At 38.0% G+C, this 19,923-nt stretch overlaps 1 protein-coding gene across 3 annotated transcripts in view; it reads right to left on the reverse strand.

The window, feature by feature from the left end:
- Positions 1–19,923, reverse strand: part of PCSK5 (proprotein convertase subtilisin/kexin type 5) — a 496,629-nt gene that overhangs the window by 234,738 nt on the left and 241,968 nt on the right. For all 3 annotated transcript variants that reach the window (XM_043487117.1, XM_043487116.1, XM_043487115.1), the window contains exon 10: positions 1,268–1,371. In XM_043487117.1, coding sequence (XP_043343052.1) covers positions 1,268–1,371 — 104 coding nt within the window. The remainder of the gene's footprint in view (positions 1–1,267; positions 1,372–19,923) is intronic.

Genomic DNA, 19,923 nt, shown 5'->3' on the forward strand with positions numbered 1-19,923 from the left:
TGATAATAAAAAGAAGAGGGCTAGTCTTTATCTTTTCTAAAAGTGACGTCTTCAGTGAAGATGTTAGTCAAAGAACTCTTTTATATGGCACTGGTTAACTGGCATATTGAAAGGTTTTGGCAAAGCATGAGACTCTAATAAGCTACTTGCAAATAATTTTTAAAATTACACGTTACATTTTCAGCATGAATATTTATATACATTGAGTATAATACACTATGGATATATGGAAATCACACATAAGATATTCTATGTAGTTAATGTTATTCAGCTTCTAAACTAAGTTGAGAAGTTAGGGCCCAGAAAAACTAAATGACTTGCCCAGGATTATTCAGCTTATTACCAATGATCTGAGGACCAGAACTGCAATTTGTAAGTAGATATTCCTTCTGTTATGGAATACTGTTTTTCATCTATAGGGATATATAATGATACAAATATTATTTGGGAATAAATGTAAGTCTGCAGATATGACAAAAAGTAATCTTTGTTACACCTTAATGGTTTAAAATTTAGGTTATCTGAAACTTGAGTAAAGATACTAAACTGTAGGACATCCACCTTATATAATTATTTTCTTTTGATTATAGCATATGTTATGGATGACAACAAACAAAATAGTTACTGTTAGTAAGATAGTTTGAAGGAACTATAATCCTTATCAGCCATGGGAAAAATAGTTAGCACTTATTATAGCCTGTGTACACTTGCATAAGACTGCATTATGAAGCTTCATAAGAATTATTAGTTTATGTAAAGTAATATCATGGAATTAGGCCTGTTTTCCTATTTGTGGAAGTTTGGGGAAAACAAAAACAAAATATATAGAATGCATAGCCTACCAACTAACAGTGCTACCCTCAAAGGAACAAAAGATACCAGATGTTATTAATTGGAAGTAATCACTCCAGAAGATAAGGAATTTTAAATTCATTGTTACAAATATCACTCAGATAATCAAGGACAGCAAATAGTAAGCTAACGAGGAGCCTCATAGGTCGACAATACTTAAGAGATGGTTACCTTTAAAGAAACTGACCCATGATATGGGAAGCCAAGGAAATCTGCCGTAAATATGTTGTTTTAATTTTTTAAAAAGAGGAATCTGCCTTTTTCATTTTTTTTTTTTTAACTAAGAGATCAACCTCTTCCTGTGTCAGTACAAAATTTAAAGTTTCTGTGGAGGGGTTCTGTTGCCTGCTCTCCATTTAAAATGGGGGAAAATAAAAATATTTTGCCTGTGACAGAAGATGAAAGAAGTTCTCACCCTTAAAACCAGCAGCATTGGTTTTCCAGTCATTAGCGTTCAAATGTCCTGCACGGGAAGTCCTGACAATAACATGCTGCACGTCTCTCCAGGTCAGAAACGGACTGGGGAAAGACAAGGTAAGAATCATTGTACCAAAAAAAAAAAGATGGGGGAAGCAGAGAGTCACAAGCAAATCAAAAAAGCAAAAGCAAAAGGGCAAAGTACTAAAAACAAAGGGTCAGCGATTTGGGTTTGGGACAAACGAATGCCAAATGCCGCTCTTGTTTTCCACTTGGAGAGGTGACGTTAGTCTTAGGGAGGCAGAAAATGTAACCTTTCATTTGAGAAATAATGTGCTACTAGTGGCTGTAAGGTTTTAAAGGGTGAGGATTTTCAGTTTCCTCAAAAAGGCTCCCAATCCTGGCCCTGTCCTCCTGTGTGTAGAATCTTGCATCGTCATTAGGAAATTACAACAAGCTAAAGTCAAAACTGAAGGGCTCTTGAACATTTCTTGTTCACTTGTTTAGCCAGGCAGCAGACTTGTAATTTAACAAAGAACTTAGCAATGTTAACCATTCTGGATGGATGTGTGGGATACGAAAAAAGTCTGAGCTGAAACTGAGTCTCCATTTTCAGTGTTCTGAAGGAAAGAGGATGTGGTACAGAGCCCAACACTGGGCACCCAGGCACAGACAGTTATGGGAGTGATCTTAATTTGCAATAAACAGTTATTAAATTATTGAATATCTATTTCTTACGGCTGCTGGCACTGAAGATCACAGACACTACTGAATGGAAGATACTTTCATCAGAACTGCAAAACTAATAAACACACAGAAAGCAAATCCGAGTACATATTCACAGCCTTTCGTTCTCTTTCAAAGAACATGTTATTTTCTAGACAGCATCTGACTGCAAGAAATTCTAATCAGGATTCTTATTCAATTCAATCTTGAATGTGAGCTATGACTTTTTTCTTTTACTTAACTTGGAAATATGGCAACTTATCATACAGCTTGTGTGGTTGTTTTCTTTGCTTCTCATCTATCACTTTCATTTTAGAAGGATATTTGCAAAGGATGGGTCAGAACATTCGGGGGAGGAGAGAGGATGACTTGCTACCTCCCTTGAGGTATGAGAGGGGCAGGTGGTAATCTCTGTACCCCCTCATATGGGCACGTATGTACTCTGGTGTGTCTCCACGCAGACAGAGAACCCGCTATCTTTACAGTTAACTTTTAGGGATGAAACTGCACACTGCTTCACTTGACGCCACATTTTCTTATCATACTCACCATATCCATGTTTTTGAGGGTGGCCTCCTAATGAGAGGGGGCCCAGTGACCATTTTCTGGCTCCTTCATTTTCTATCTATGCGAAATTGACTTTTCAAAGAGTCAGTTTCCCCACTTAGAATGTGGACGCTAATATCTACTTTGTTGTACCAACTGAATCAAAGTATGGTTGCCCTGTGAACAATGTGGAGGTTAGGGGTACCAGTCCCTGAACAGTCAAAAGTCTGAATATAACTTAGAGCTGGGTCTCCATACCCATGGTTCTGCATCCATATATCCAACCAACAGCAGGCTGTGTGGTACACAATTAGTGAAAAAAAATCTGCATATAAACGGAACTGTGCAGATCAAATCTATGTTGTTCGAGAGTCAACTGTCATGCCAAGTATTTAACCTAGTTCCTGATGTGTAATAAGCCATTAGAAGTGGTAGACAGTACATCATTTTGCTAAAATTAATAGCCATAGTTCCTATTTAATGATCTGACAATGAAGGAGATGGGGATAGAAAAGTACTACAGAGTTCTTATACCTTTTTGTTATGTTCTCAGATGAAAAATAAGAGAGATTACTGTCATTTCCAAGGTTTCTGTAGGGAACAAGATAGGATCCTGACTATTTTGTAAGACTGCATTAACAAAAGAACTTACACTAAGGAATTAAAACCCAGGCACATGAGTTTTAAAGATATGAGAACAATGAAAGCAGAATTGTTTTTGCTTTGTTTTGATACAATACTTGTCAGGAACCAATTTTAGAACCAGACAAGGTACGACAACTCTCAAGAAAGGGAGGGAGGTTTTGTGACGGATCCCAGGAAGCAGAAGAGTTCTGGTTCTAATACAGTTAGCATATTTGGTTCTTAGCTAACTAATACTGAATCCACAAAAACACAACAACAACAACAAAAACCCGTGGTCGATTCAATGTGTTACAGTCAGGAAAATTAGAAGAATGAGTCCATGGATAATTCTGAACGCTACTCTCAACATAAGATGTTTTAGTTCTAGCTGAAATGCAATGTTACTCTCCTTTCCCTTTTCCAGTCTAGTTACTTGGGTGAGGGGCAAAAAGAACAACAAAAAAGTCAGTGTGGAAACACACTCCAGTCACTTATTTATGGGAAAGCAAAATCCACTCAAGTGCATGTATGCTTTTATTTTTTTAATGAGCAAACAGTAAGATACCTAAAAGTACACTTGGATTTGATAAATATGTCTAAATCAACCTTGTACTTTTTTTTTTTAATTTTTTTATTAGTTGGAGGCTAATTACTTCACAACATTTCAGTGGGTTTTGTCATACATTGATATGAATCAGCCATAGATTTACACGTATTCCCCATCCCGATCCCCCCTCCCACCTCCCTCTCCACCCGATTCCTCTGGGTCTTCCCAGTGCACCAGGCCGGAGCACTTGTCTCATGCATCCCACCTGGGCTGGTGATCTGTTTCACCATAGATAGTATACATGCTGTTCTTTTGAAACATCCCACCCTCACCTTCTCCCACAGAGTTCAAAAGTCTGTTCTGTATTTCTGTGTCTCTTTTTCTGTTTTGCATATAGGGTTATCGTTACCATCTTTCTAAATTCCATATATATGTGTTAGTATGCTGTAATGTTCTTTATCTTTCTGGCTTACTTCACTCTGTATAATGGGCTCCAGTTTCATCCATCTCATTAGGACTGGTTCAAATGAATTCTTTTTAATGGCTGAGTAATATTCCATGGTGTATATGTACCACAGCTTCCTTATCCATTCATCTGCTGATGGGCATCTAGGTTGCTTCCATGTCCTGGCTATTATAAACAGTGCTGCGATGAACATTGGGGTGCACGTGTCTCTTTCAGATCTGGTTTCCTCAGTGTGTATGCCCAGAAGTGGGATTGCTGGGTCATATGGCAGTTCTATTTCCAGTTTTTTAAGGAATCTCCACACTGTTTTCCATAGTGGCTGTACTAGTTTGCATTCCCACCAACAGTGTAAGAGGGTTCCCTTTTCTCCACAGCCTCTCCAGCATTTATTGCTTGTAGACTTTTTGGATAGCAGCCATCCTGACTGGTGTGTAATGGTACCTCATTGACAAAGGAGGCAAGGATATACAATGGAAAAAGACAACCTCTTTAACAAGTGGTGCTGGGAAAACTGGTCAACCACTTGTAAAAGAATGAAACTAGAACACCTTTCTAACACCATACACAAAAATTAACTCAAAATGGATTAAAGATCTAAATGTAAGACCAGAAACTATAAAACTCCTAGAGGAGAACATAGGCAAAACACTCTCCGACATAAATCACAGCAAGATCCTCTATGACCCACCTCCCAGAATATTGGAAATAAAAGCAAAACTAAACAAATGGGATCTAATGAAACTTAAAAGCTTTTGCACTACAAAAGAAACTATAAGTAAGGTGAAAAGACAGCCGTCAGATTGGGAGAAAATAATAGCAAATGAAGAAACAGACAAAGGATTAATCTCAAAAATATACAAGCAACTCCTACAGCTCAATTCCAGAAAAATAAATGACCCAATCAAAAAATGGGCCAGAGAACTAAACAGACATTTCTCCAAAGAAGACATACAGATGGCTAACAAACACATGAAAAGGTGCTCAACATCACTCATTATTAGAGAAACCTTGTACTTTTAAAATAACATTTAACAAACAGTTGCAACTTTCACGTCAATGTTACCCTTCCAGGAAAAAAAAAAGAAATCACACAAGTTTTCCTGTTACCTATCACCAAGGCAAAATTCCTTTAGAAATATCAAGCACACAATTCTGACCATTGGGAGATCATTTCCCCAGTGACCCTTAGCACTGAAAATAGAATAATAACAACAGAACAGGAAACACTTATCTTGTACCTTAGGCACTTGTATTCAGGCAGATTCAGGAAGTCTCCTGCATTCAACTCAGCCTGAAGAAATAAGAGTTACTTGCTCTCATGCTGAGTTGCAAAAACTAATTCTTCTTGGAGTGTTCATAATTAGAAGGGAGAAATTAGCTTCAGGAAATTGAAACTACACGTAGAAAGAAGGAGACATTCATATAATTTTACTGTGACATTTGATAATGCACAACTTCAGAAATGATTTAATTTCAAAATGTCCTGAATTTCACCAAAATAAAGTGAGAAAGATAATATGGGAAACCAATGTGTTTTTGAAGCAGCGGTGTTCCTACCTGGGAGGGTAATTGATCAGCTCGGGAAATAGCCATGGGTTAAGTGACTAGTATCCTGAGAGAATTCTTATTTATGAGAAAGTCTGAGTCACGTTTTATGACCTCCTTGTTTAATGCTCACAGGGATGACGTAGGAGTGAAGAAGTCATCAAACACGGAATAAGCCACACACAGAGTGAAAGCAGGCTGCCCTGTACCGCGAACGCCACAGTAATCGACAGAAACAGAGGACCCCCTGAAATGTACCCTATTCTGCCAATTACCCTGGACTCACACTCCACTGGCCTCTGACAACCAGCATGCCTCTCACAGCCAAAGCCTCCAAAGCTTTCGGGCAAATAACAATCAAAAAAGCCCAAAGTCTAACCAACCTGGAGAAAAAGAGTGGTACCTCTCAACTCTGAGCCCGGTGACCACCAATCTCATAAGAAGCCACCAGGGAAAAAAAAAAAAAGAAACAACATCAGGAGTGACGCCACATACCCCTTGGGTTTCTTCTCAGAATCATTAACAATTACCCTTGGCCAACAATATACACATAAAGGTCACATGTATAAATGTCTGCAAAATGTGGCTAACTAGTGATGACCTTTCAAGACAGTACATGATTTTCTGAGGAGTCCTGTATGTGTCCTTTTTCCCCGTTAGGGATTTTTGCATCCTTTGATGACTTCAAAATAGTAACCAACATTTACTGAACACTTGGCCAGGGGCAGGTACTGAATGTTGTATGTGTGTGTGTGCTGTGTAATCTTAAAAAAGCATATGATAGAGGTAAAGTTTTGATTCCCATTTCACAGATGACAAAAGTGAGACTGAGTTCCACATAGTAACTCAAGGACATACATACAGGTAGGTCATGGTAGAGCTACAGTTCCACCCAGCTGCACTCGGCTGCAGAGTGTGAAATCAATTGCTATTTCATACCATCTACAGATAGATCCATGAAGCTGCAATACACACACACCGCGGTTTGTCAGGGGGTTCTCTAACAGCCGGGTAAGGAAGCCAAAGATGGCCTGTCCTCATGGCCACACAATTTTGTGCCAACTCTGTCAATCTCAACCCAGTTGGCTACGTTTTATTTGCCACAGAATTCAGGAGATTCTTGAGCCTTCATTGAGTTTTCAGGTTCCAAAGGCCTAACTTTGGCACACTCTATCAAAGGTAAACAGAAAGATACTAAGCTAGGAAAAGCCATATTCCTTTTCTAAAATAATATTTTATACTAGATGTCATAACATCCTATCATTCCTCAACATTTGTTATGAACTGGTTGCCTTGCCTGACACGCTCACACTTTGATGTGGTTTGAAGCCTGATTAGGTAACTCCTGTCCAGTTAGGGAGCCTCGGCTGAACCTCATCCCAAATACTTCCAGTCGCCAGCTGCAAAAACAGGATCGGGAACAACACTATCACTACCTGGTGTTTGTGCTGAATTTTTGTTCTGAGCTGTTCAAAGTATTTTGTGGGCCCAACAACAGGTTTGGAAGAAGTAGGACAAATCCCGGGAAAGACATTCTGTCTCGTGCTTCCCGTTGGACGTCTAAGTGCAATCGCTGCTGCCGCTAAGTCACTTCAGTCGTGTCCGACTCTGTGCGACCCTATAGACGGCAGCCCACCAGGCTCCCCGGTCCCTGGGATTCTCCAGGCAAGAACACTGGAGGGGGTCTAAGTGCAACTGCTAGCATTTAAATTAAAAAAAAAACAAAACTCTCCCTAAGAGTTTTCCCAGATAATTCTGCAAACATGTGAATAAATCTGTACTTGGTGTCCTTAAAAATAAGAACTAATTTTAAATCCCGAATGATTGATTCACCTGCATTTATTAAAAAGAAAAAACAACTCACCTTCCCCTCAAACCCCCAGATGGATCTATCATTAGAGGCAGTTTAAGGACAACTGATAAAAGGAACAACAAATGCACATCTTATTACAGAAAGAGACTAGATCAATAAGAGGAGCAACAGCAAATGCAAATGAAAATAATGAAAACCGTTTCCTAAGCAGGACGTGCATGTGTGTACTAAGTTGCTTCAGTCGTATCTGACTCTTTGCGACCCCAGGACTGTAGCCCGCCAGGCTCCTCTGTCCATGGGATTCTCCAGGAAAGAATGCTGGCACGGTTGTCATGCCCTCTTCCAGGAAATCTTTCCAATGCAGGGATTGAACCCGCATCTCTTATGTCTCCTGCATTGGCATGCAGGTTCTTTCCTACTAGCACCACCTGGGAAGCCCCTAAACAGGACAGTCTTCTGTCCATCTAATGCAATGATGTCCATCTAATGCAATGATGAGAGATCACGTGGACCAGACCTATAGGGAAACAGCATGAGCTATCACCATCATCAAATATCCAACTTACTAAATAGTCAACCCAAAATCTGAGACCAAAGCAGTCTCTTTTTATGTTTCCTAAGATTGTGTAAAAGAAAAAGGGGAATAAGTAGCCAAAAATGAATGTCATTTTACAGATGCTAAATAAGTCAGCAATTATGGAAAAGGATTTATTGTGAGTTGGAATAACCAAGATGTGGCAGAAGTGTTTAAAGCATGCAAAGATTGGGAAAAACATTACTCTGCCTGCAGCCTGTGTGTGCCCACAATGATTCAACAGAACCTTCAACAAAGGGCACCAATCTTCTTTTGTCAGGTAATGAAGACTCCAAGGGGATCACCAGGTGGAGTCCCACTGTGAGCAGGAGTATATCACTAAAGAGCATGTATTGTTTTGTGTTCTAAATTTATTCTAAAGTTCTAGGCCTAATGTTGGGTTATAGTAACAGAAAACACAGTTAATAATACCGCCAGATTTAGAAATATGACTTGTATTGCTGTCACTTGGACCCCTGCTTCTGATCCATCCACACCTGAACCGAAGCAGAAAAGATAAAAGAAAAAAGACTTGTGTGAGATCAACTAAGTAAAATTTTTATTTTACTCTTGTGTGAAACGACTAACTGATTCCCTGAATTTAGCCTAAACCAAACATATGGAAACTTGGTGTCTAAACATATTTAAGGTAGCCCCTAATTTACAAAGAAAAATTTTGTCATTTAAACTGAAGTGCTTTCTTTCCATTTTAAATCCTGCCTTATCTGTTGGATTTGTTGTTACACCTAAAAGACATTGATTAAGTTTCCTGTAGCCTTACAAATGATGTTTTGTTGGTAAGCTCAATAATCATTTCCTTGAAGTTTTGCTATGTAAATGCTTATGGAATAAAATCTGATGAGAGGTCAGGCACAGGCACTCTAAGCTGAGATCACATGCACCGAAATCAATTCATAGTCATGAAACTTTCTTTCCACCTGCTCTTTGATACCCTCAATTTTCTCCAAAGATGTTACCCTGAGATTACAAATTGTGGCCATTCTAAAGGCCTCTCTCCTAAAAGGAACCGTCTTATTCTGTAGGTGGGAATGTAAATTGGTACAGCCACTATGGAAAATAATACGGAAGCTCCTTAAAAACTAAAAATAGAGTTCCCATATGATCTAGTAACTTCACTCATGGACATATATCTGGAGAAAACTCAAATTTAAAAAGATACATGTACCCCTACATTCATAGCAGCACTAGTCACAATAGCCAAAACATGGAAGCAACCTAAGTGTCCACTGATCAAAGAAAATGTATATATGTGTACACACACACACACACAATGAAATAACTACATGTCCATAAAAAAGAATGAAATAAATAATGCCATTTTGCAGTGACACTGATGGACCTAGAGATTATCATACTAAGTGAAGTCAGACAGAGAAAGACAAATATCATATAATATCACTTATAGACAAGAATCTAAAAAAAAATGATGCAAATGAACTTGCAAAACAGAAAAAGACCCACAGACATAGAAAACAAACATAGTTACCAAAGTGGAAAGGCGTGGGTGGGCAGGGGGCCATAAATTAGGAGTTTGGGATTAACATATACACACTATTATAACTGAATCACTTTGCTCTACACCTGAAACTAATACAACATTGTTAATCAACTATATTTCAATAAAAAAAGAAAGAAAAAAAGGCCTCTCTATGCAACTACAATCGGGAGTCTAAATATGACTCTCATTTTTGTCACCAAACTTTGAAATTGTTTGAAGTGGACAGAATATATTGGTATGAGAGCTTCCTCCCTAAGTTTATCCTGGTCAAGCTAGGAGAAACTCTAGTCTGGGACAGAAGCTGGAGGACACAGCTCACTCCTACCTGTCTGCTAATTTTGTAGGCTATCTAGCACTGGGCATAAATAAATACATTAATTCTAAGCTAATTGATCCTGTCCCACTGGAAGACACTATGACTCCCATTATGTATTTCTCATTTAAATTTGTTCTCAAAATAATATGAACATAGCTTTCAATCACATGAAATTTATACCAGTCTCAGTATTGGCATATTTATACCAACCACATAAGATTTATACCAATCTCAATATTGACACATGTGTTTTGGAGTCAGAAAGACTTGTAGTTAATGATGACATACTGCTTAATAGGTCTGTCACTCTAGATCATTTACTAAAACCTTCTGGACTCAGTTTCCCACCTGAAATGCAGAAACAAATTTACCACCTCAAATTCTTGGTTGCAAGAATTTTAAGTAATGAATATGAAATGCCTGGCATATAATGGGCTCTCAAAAGCTGTAGTCATTATGATTATTTGAGAGGAACAACTTATCATCTTAGAAAAATTTAGAAGGACCACTTTTTGAATTTATACTAACATTTGATGAACTTCCATTCAATTAAGTTGTTTTCCTCTATCCATGGGCTTACAAAGAGTTAGACATGACTGAGCAACTAACAGTTGACTCTATGCTCCTAAATTTTAATATTATGTTTTTAGTTTCTATAATAGTTGAGCAAAATAGCATTTTAAACACCTTGACATATTTCTTTTTAGTGAAATAATCATTCTACTAAGATGTGACAAAAGTTCTGGTTTTAAAAACTGATGTTGGAGGCAGCAAGCTGACTGGTTGGGAAAGAACTGCTTGTACCCACTGTGATTGTAAAGAATCCTATTTGTGGAAAGATCTCTTTTGATGGCTGGACACTGATGTGACATTGTGGAAGATGGTAAAAATGTTCTTTGATTTGATATCCTAGTGCTTTTTAAGTACCAGATGTTAGAATGAAGACTGAACATACTTATTCACTTAACTGAACTGCCAGGCTGGAGTGTTTTTGAAACTTTTCTATGCAGTTCAAGGATTTGTAGAGTTCTCACCTCAAAAGCCAGCAGGTGAACCCATGGACAGGCAGCAAAAATATTTATTGCATCTCTGTTATTACTATTATTTTAAATTATGGAATTTTTATCTCACTTTTTCCTGTTAAGCACATAATTAGAATGATCATTTTTTACATGCTTTTTGACAAAGTATGTTTTTAAATGGACACTTTCAACATTCAGCTTTAATTTTAAACTTAAAATGACTGGGCATTTGGGATTCTAGAATTTTAAGTAAATGTTATTCTATTTTAGACACTCTTGGTTTATTTTGTCAACTCCTAACAATTTTTCTAATTATTAGACTTCAATAGGAACAAAAAATATTTTTCAAAAATTTCATGCTACACACACACACACACACCAAGGAAAAGATCAACTAAGATGAACAGAAATCTATTAAAATAACTTTTGAGGTATTTCAAATAACACTATAGCAGATGTGACTGGACTGAAAAAAATTATGTTTTAACTTTCCCATACTTCACATTAAGAAAACAAAGCTGACCTGCCACCTAAAGGAAAGTAGATGAGCAAAAAGTAATAAATTCCCCAAACCTCAGCCCTGTCTTCCTGTCTGTCTCCCAAATTAAAGAACCAAGGTATTAATGGACTGAAAAATCAGGTAGGTAATTCCCTACTATACACGCACTCCTTTCTAAATTTTAAGGCAGTCCATGTACTAACTCTGATATCTCTCCTGCCTTTGTTATCAGTGTCTCAAATTCTCAGAAACTATGACAAAAAATAAAGGATAAATTTCAACTTTCTTTTTTATTGCTTCCTCTACTGTATATGGTGGGATGCCAAAATCTTTCCAGTGAGGAAAGACAGAGCTCTGACTACTAGAACATAAGTGGGAGTCTATGGAGCATTTCTGAGACAGTCTCTGCTTTCCTGCTGCAGGCAGTGCCCGAGCCTCCTTTCTTTCCTTCCTCCTCTTACCTGAATGCAGACATGGTGGCTGCCACTGCAGCAGTCATTAAGGGAAGGTCAAGAGATAACACAGATCTGGCCTCGGTAGCCTTGAGCTTCCGAACCAACATCTTGACTTGAGGATATCTTGTTGTACTAGCCATACTTAGCTACGAAATAAAATTCCTAAAATACGTATCTCCAAAACTATGGAATATTAGACAGCATTTATTGAGTACTCACTATGCACCAGGAACATTGTGAAAAGTGCTCAATATTTATTATCCATTTCTTTCTCACAGGTATCATTATGAGGCAGGTACTATTTTTATTACTGAAATAAAGGCATCCAAATAGAAAAAGTTTAACAGTCCTGTTCAGGGTCACATGGTTAACAAGAGCTGAAATTGGCCACAGGCAGTCTAACTCCAGAGCTCCAGATCTGACCTATTCCACCACCGTGTCTTATACTGGATGAGGGGCCACAAGGGGTAGATTCAGGGTAACAATGCTTGTAGAGACTGGCCAGCAAGCCTCCAGTTTGATAGTCAGGGTAGGAAATGATCTTGTGCTCAGTCAGCATCCTTGCTTTGGATGGATCTCTGCCAGCATCTCAGAGCTGACTGAGGATTTTGTCCCTCATCCCACAATTTAATGGCAGATTGGATTAGATCCATGCCTGGATGCTAGCCAGGGCAGTTCAGTATAACACCCTTTTTGAAGCCAGAGTTTCTCATTGAGAAAAAAAAATTTTTTAAAGCAAAGAATGGAAACAAAGAAAGTAAGGAAGGAAAAAATTTAAAGGTAAAAGAAACATAAGAGAAGACTGCAAAGGACAGGAAAGAAAAGGAAGAGAGAGAAGAAAGTAGTAGAAGAAAAACAATAATATGGAGCCCACAGAAAAGAAAGTGCAGAAAAAAGGAATCAGTCAAGCAAGCAAGCTGAGATGTCAAAACAGAAGCTGAGAGAAAGATTACAAAAGATAAAGTGGTATTAGCAAAAGCAGAGTTTGCATTGGAGGGAATAACTTGATACAGGTATGGATATTGAGGAGTTGATGTGGAGAACTGAAATAATGATGTGGGATACAAATGTAACAATTTTCCACAATTCTTTCTTTTTTTTTTTTTTAAGGAAAATAGTGAAGAGATGACAAGGTAAGAAAAAAACGATAGATTCAAAAGACAGAAAACAGAAATCTACATCAGGATACCAGCTTTGTCTTCCTCTGAGGACTGACATCTACTAGTTTTTACTATTTATTCATCAGATGTTCTGTTGTGCATTTTGTAAATATTACTTTACTTAATGCATACATAACAACTCCACGAGGTAGATAGTATCATTTCTCCATTTTTATAGATGTTACTGAAAAACCCAAATGTTGTGGCTAACCTATAGGAATTAAGGTTTCAGATAGTTGAATATCTTTCTCAGAATCATAACAGTGACAATCAGAACAGGACTTTGAAGCCAGGTCTCTTAGACTGCAATCGTTGAAGGCCTATGGCAGACTCTATCAGGAATCAAAATCACACTTGATTAAAGATGTCCATGGGAAGTTGAAAGGACGCAATATGTTTCAGGAAATATTAAGAGTTGTATCTCCTAGACTCCCACCAAATAAAACATAACTCTCAACTTCTAGGTTGTGACTACTATTTTATATCAACACACTTCAAAATTCATGGATTACCTGAGTTTTGGAAGAAAAGTTGAAGATACACGAGGCTATCTCAACAATTGCCGTAATGAAGAAACAATACTACTTAAAACACTGCCATTGCTCATCTGACTTTATTATCTGACCACAATGCAGTGAAAAAAAACAGTCAATAGTAAATCTCAATAGAAACAGTTTGTTAAATGATTAACACTACTATTCTCAACTGTCATTCTATCAATCAGGAAGACATTCTTAGAAAAAAATGACATGCAGCCAAAAGTATGTTCAGAGGTAAATGTCCATTTCTAAAAATTGTACTAATGCAAAAGGAAAAATATATGAACCATGATTCAACCAGTTAGATTCATAAAAGAACAAAGAATGATCTTAAGGAAAAGAAGAAACAACAACAAAATAAAAATGGGACAAAGGAAAAACAGCATTACTGAAAAATAAATCTAAGAACTGACCTTTTAAAAAACAAGAACACAAACATCTAATAAAGAAAATAATATATATGCATATGCATATTAGTATAATGATAACTATATAATAAATATCTTCTATTGCGAGAACACCAAAATCACAACTAGCTATTGAACACCATTGACAGGAGGATGTTGGAAAACAACAGGAAAGATAACCCACATGCAAGGACAAAGGGAAGCTGCAAGGAGATGGCTTTCTGTATGCAGGACAAGAAGCAACAGTTTGAATTCGACATGGAACAATGGACTGGTTCAAACCTGGAAAGGAAATATATTGGAAAGGCAGTATACAAGGCTGTATATTGTCACTCTGCTTATTTAACTTCTATGCAGAGTTCAGTTCAGTTGCTCAGTCATGTCTGACTCTTTGAGATCCCATGGACTGCAGCACAACAGGCCTCCCTGTCCATCGCCAACTCCCAGAGTTTACTCAAGCTCATGTCTATTGAGTCGGTGATGCCATCCAACCATCTCATCCTCTGTCGTCCCCTTCTCCTCCTGCCCCCAATCCCTCCCAGCATCAGGGTCTTTTCCAATGAGTCAACTCTTCACAAGGTGGCCAAAGTCTCAGCTTCAGCATCAGTCCTTCCAATGAAGATTCAGGACTGATCTCCTTTAGGATGGACTGGTTGGATCTCCTTGCAGTCCAAGGGACTCTCAAGAGTCTTCTCCAACACCACAGTCCAAAAGCATCAATTCTTTGGCACTCAGCTTTCTTTATAGTCCAACTCTCACATTCATACGTGACTACAGGAAAAACCATAGCCTTGACTAGACAGACCTCTGTTGGCAAAATAATGTCTGTACTTTTTAACATGCTGTCTAGGTTGGTCATAACTTTTAACTATAGCATATACATAACTATAACATAACATGCAGAGTACATCATGCGAAATGCTGAGTTTGATGGCTCACAAGCTGGACTCAAGACTGCCAGAAGAAATATTGACAACTTCAGATATGCAGATGATACCACTCTAATGGCAGAAATCGACGGGGGAACTAAAGAGTTTCTTGGTGAGGGTGAAAGAGGAGATGAAAAAGCTGGCTTGAAACTCAACACTCAAAAAACTAAGATCATGGCATCCAGTCCCATCAGTTCATGGCAAATAAATGGGGGAAAAGTGGAAACAGTGACAGATTTTATTTTCCTGGGCTTCAAAATCACTGTGGACAGTAACTGCAGCCATGAAATTAAAAGACACTTGCTCCTTGGAAGAAAAGCTATGACAAACTTAGACAGTGTATTAAAAAGCAGAGACATCACTTTGACGACAAAGGTCCATCAAGTCAAAGTATGGTTTTTCCAGTAGTCATGTACAGATGTGAGAGTTGGACTATAAAGAAAGTTGAGCACTGAAGTACTGATGCTTTTGCATTGTGGTGCTAGAGAAGACGACTCTTGAGAGTCCCTTGGACAGCAAAAATATCAAACCAGTCAATCCTAAAGGAAATCAGTACTGAATATTCATTGGAAGGACTGAAGCTGAAGCTCCAATACTTTGGCCACCTGATATAAAGAGCAACTCAGTAGGAAAAACCCTGATGCTGGGAAAGACTGAGGGCAGGAGAAGAGGGTGACAGAGGATGAAATGTTTGGATGGCATCACTGACTTAACTGACATGAGTTTGAGCAAACTTTGGGAAATAGTGAAGGACAGGGAAGCCTGGAATGCTGTAGCTGATGGGGTCACAAAGAGTCAGACATGACTTAGTGACTGAACAACAAATATAATAATGTTGTGAACAAAAAATATTCCCTGCCGTATCAGTCAGTAATCACAGGCTTCTCTCGTGGCTCAGTGCTAAAGAATCCACTTGCCAATGCAGGAGACGCAGGTTCAATCCCTGGGTTGGGAAGATTCCCTGGAGAAAGAAATGGCAATCCATTCTAGTATCCTTGCCTGGGAAATCCAATGGACAGAGGAGCCTGGGAGGCTACAGTCCATACTGCAGCAAAAAAGTCATACAGGACTTAATGACTAAACTACAACAAGCCAGTAATCAAAGGATATTGCAGCCATTAAGTCATCATATTACAGCCACCCCCATGGTGAGCCCTGAGGGAATTCAGGACAGAAACACAATGTCCATCATCAACAGACACTGCAGCCAGCCCCTCCCCTTTCTGCCCCCAGGTAGCTGAGGTACATATCAAAGGAATGATTTCAGTAAGCCCAGACTCTTGCATCTTCTCATATATAGAAAAGCACTAAATTCCTTAACTTGAAATATCTGATTTTCTTTAATTAGTAATAACTGTTTGATGTTCCAACTACTTTGTCTTTGTTGCAAAAACTCCCATATCCTGGCTCCCCACCTTGCCTCTTTGGAGCAGTCTTTCAGAGCTATCTGAGATGCTATGTCCTGCATTTATGTCCTCAGTTTTGTCCACTGAATAAAACATTAACTCCCAACTTTTAGACTGTGCTTTTTCAGGTGACAGTATATCTATCTGTCTATATATATACATACACACAATGGTATCACATATAATTGCATTACAGTTTTATATATATGTATATATATACATACACGTGCATATATATATATGTGCACGTGTGCACGCATGCCCAGTCCCCTCAGTTGTGTCCAGCGCTTTGCAGTCCTATGTACTGTAGCCCACCAGGCTCCTCTGTTGATAGGATTCTCCAGGCAAGAATGCCGGAGTGGGCTGTCATGTCCTGCTCCAGGCGATCATCTTGATATACATAAATTCTCTATCTATCTGTATATCATTGGCTAAAAGTTTTAAAAACTCATATAAAATGGACATCACTCTGGAGAATATAAATGAAGAAATTAAAATTGAGAAAATTTACCAGAGACATGCCTTTCAAAGAGGCTTTAGAGCCAGATGAGATTTCCTTTAAACTTATAAGGACAGCAATCCTAAGTGTCTGTAGAGGAAAAAATAAATTGCAAAATTTCACAATTTATCTGGTGAATTTTACTTTGCTTGGTATCGAAAACTGGCAGAGACAGAGGCCAGCTTCAAGGTCAAATAAGTCTGGGTTAGGAAGCCTGGCTCTTCATTTATTACCTGTGCTACCTTTAACAAGAGGAATGAAAAAAAAAAAAATAAAGAATACTTTAAAAGATTCTGTTTATCTGACACAAGTACGCAATTATTATTACCAAGCTGCTGCCAAGAACACACACGTTATTCATTAAAAGAAATTATAAATTTCTACTAAGAAAAATACACACAAAAGCATAAAATATTGTAAAGCCAAACCAATAGCATATTAAAGAACTAAATTTAATTCATGAATATAATAATAAACTATATTAAGAAATCTATTTTCCTAGTAAGTCACATGAACAATTCTAGATGAGACACTATATATTAATCTCAACAGATACTGAGAAAACAGTCCAAATTCTATTCTTAACAAAATCTTTACAACACTGTCCTGCTATACAATTTGCTTTCTTTTTCTGACTTATCACAAACAAACATCAATTAAAAGGGGAAAAAAATCAGTAAAAATAACCCCCAAAATCTAGTGAAAATCAGGACCAAGACATGAAAGCCTACTGTCATTGTTTTTTTTTTTTTTTCTGTCATTCTTGATACTTAACATTTTATTTTATTTTATTTTATTTTTATACTTAACATTTTAGATGGTTAGTTAATAAAAATACTGTCATGGTATCAGCTTCCATATACCTAAATTTATTTGATTCTAGTCGCAATCTGGTGATTCTAGGTTATTAACCCAAGTTTCAGATGAAGAAACTAAAACTAAAACTGAAGATTAAGAAACTTAGTTTTTACTTGTTCAAGGCTACACAGGTCAAACTGGTGTAGAGACTGGTTTGGAACTGAAATCAACCTGACTTCAAGAACTGAACTTATAGTGACCAATTTATACAATAAGAACAAACTTTAAAAATACTTAAATGAACAGAGGTAAGTATTGTAACAGATGCTATGTATTAAAAAAAAAAAAACACCTCAAGGTAATCAGTTACAATGTAATGTAATTAAAGAGGCAAGAGATAAGAAACATAGAAAAATAATAGCTCTGTAAGCAACAATCAATTAAAGGCACAATGAGAGGGAGAGTGAAGTCGCTCAGCGTGTCCGACTCTGTGACCCCGTGGACTGCAGCCTATCAGGCCCCTCCGTCCATGGGATTTTCCAGGCAAGAGTACTGGGGTGGGCTGTCATTTCCTTCTCCAGCATATGGTAATAGCAAAAACAAATGCTATTCTAAAAATATCTAATTCTCAAAGTATGGAACTAAAGACAAGTCTAAAACTTTGGAAAATCAACTTCTATAAAGAGATCAAGCTTCATATAACTGTCATAAATTGTCACGGGTATTGTTTTTGGAACATAGCAAAATGATGTTACATTTTATCTGGAAAGATGAACAGAGTAAGAATGGTCAAAAAGTAGGGTGACAAACAGACACTATGGAGAACAGTATGGAGATTCCTTAAAAAACGGGGAATAAAACTACCATATGGCCCAATGATTCCACTACTGGGCATATACCCTAAGGAAACCATAATTGAAAAAGACACATGTACCACAATGTTCATTACAGCACTATTTACAATAGTTAGGGCATGGGAAAGGAAACATATATGCATTTGAATGCAGAGTTCCAAATAGCAAGGGGATATAAGAAAGCCTTCCTCAGTGACCAATGCAAAGAAATAGAGGAAAACAATAGAATGGGAAAGACTAGAGATCTCTCCAAGAAAATTAGAGATACCAAGGGAACATTTCATGCAAAGATGGGCTCAATAAAGGACAGAAATGTTATGGACCTAACAGAAGCAAAAGATAATATGAAGAGGTGGCAAAAATACACAGAAGAACTGTACAAAAAAGATCTTCACAACCCAGATAACCACGATGGTGTGATCACTCACCTAGAGCCAGACATCCTGGAATGTGAAGCCAAGTGGGCCTTAAGAAAGCATCACTACAAGCAAAGCTTGTGGAGGTGATGGAATTCCAGTTGAACTATTTCAAATCCTAAAAGATGATGCTGTGAAAGTACTGAGCTCAATATGCCAGCAAATTTGGAAAACTCAGCAGTGGCCATAGGACTGGAAAAGGTCAGTTTTCATTCCAATCCCTAAGAAAGGCAATGCCAAAGAACGCTCAAACTACTGCACAATTGCACTCATCTCACACGCTAGTAAAGTAATGCTCAAAATTCTCCAAGCCAGGCTTCAGCAATACCTGAACCGTGAACTTCCAGATGTTCCAGATGGTTTTAGAAAAGGCAGAGGAACCAGAGATCAAATTGCCAACATTCACTGGATCATCAAAAAAGCAAGAGAGTTCCAGAAAAACATCAAATTCTGCTTTATTGACTGCGCCAAAGCCTTTGACTATGTGGATCACAATAAACTGTGGAAAATTCTGAAAGAGATGGGAATACCAGACCACCTGACTTGCCTCTTGATAAAACTGTATGCAGGTCAGGAAGCAACAGTTAGAACTGGACATAGAACAACAGACTGGTTCCAAATAGGAAAAGGAGTCCGTCAAGGCTGTATATTGTCACCCTGCCTATTTACCTTATATGCAGAGTACATCATGAGAAACACTGGGCTGGATGAAGCACAAGCTTCATAAGACTGCCGGGAGAAATATCAATAACCTCAGATATGCAGACGACACCACTTTTATGGCAGAGAGTGAAGAACTAAAGAGCCTCTTGATGAAAGTGAAAGAGGAGAGTGAAAAATTTGACTTAAAACTCAACATTCAGAAAACTAAGATCATGGCATCTGGTCCCATCACTTCATGGCAAATAGATGGGGAAACAGTGGAAACAGTGGCTGACTTTATTTTTCTGGGCTCCAAAATCACTGTGGATGGTGACTGCAGCCATGAAATTAA

Source organism: Cervus canadensis, chromosome 14, assembly GCF_019320065.1.
Source record: "Cervus canadensis isolate Bull #8, Minnesota chromosome 14, ASM1932006v1, whole genome shotgun sequence".
Taxonomy (NCBI): Eukaryota; Metazoa; Chordata; class Mammalia; order Artiodactyla; family Cervidae; genus Cervus; species Cervus canadensis.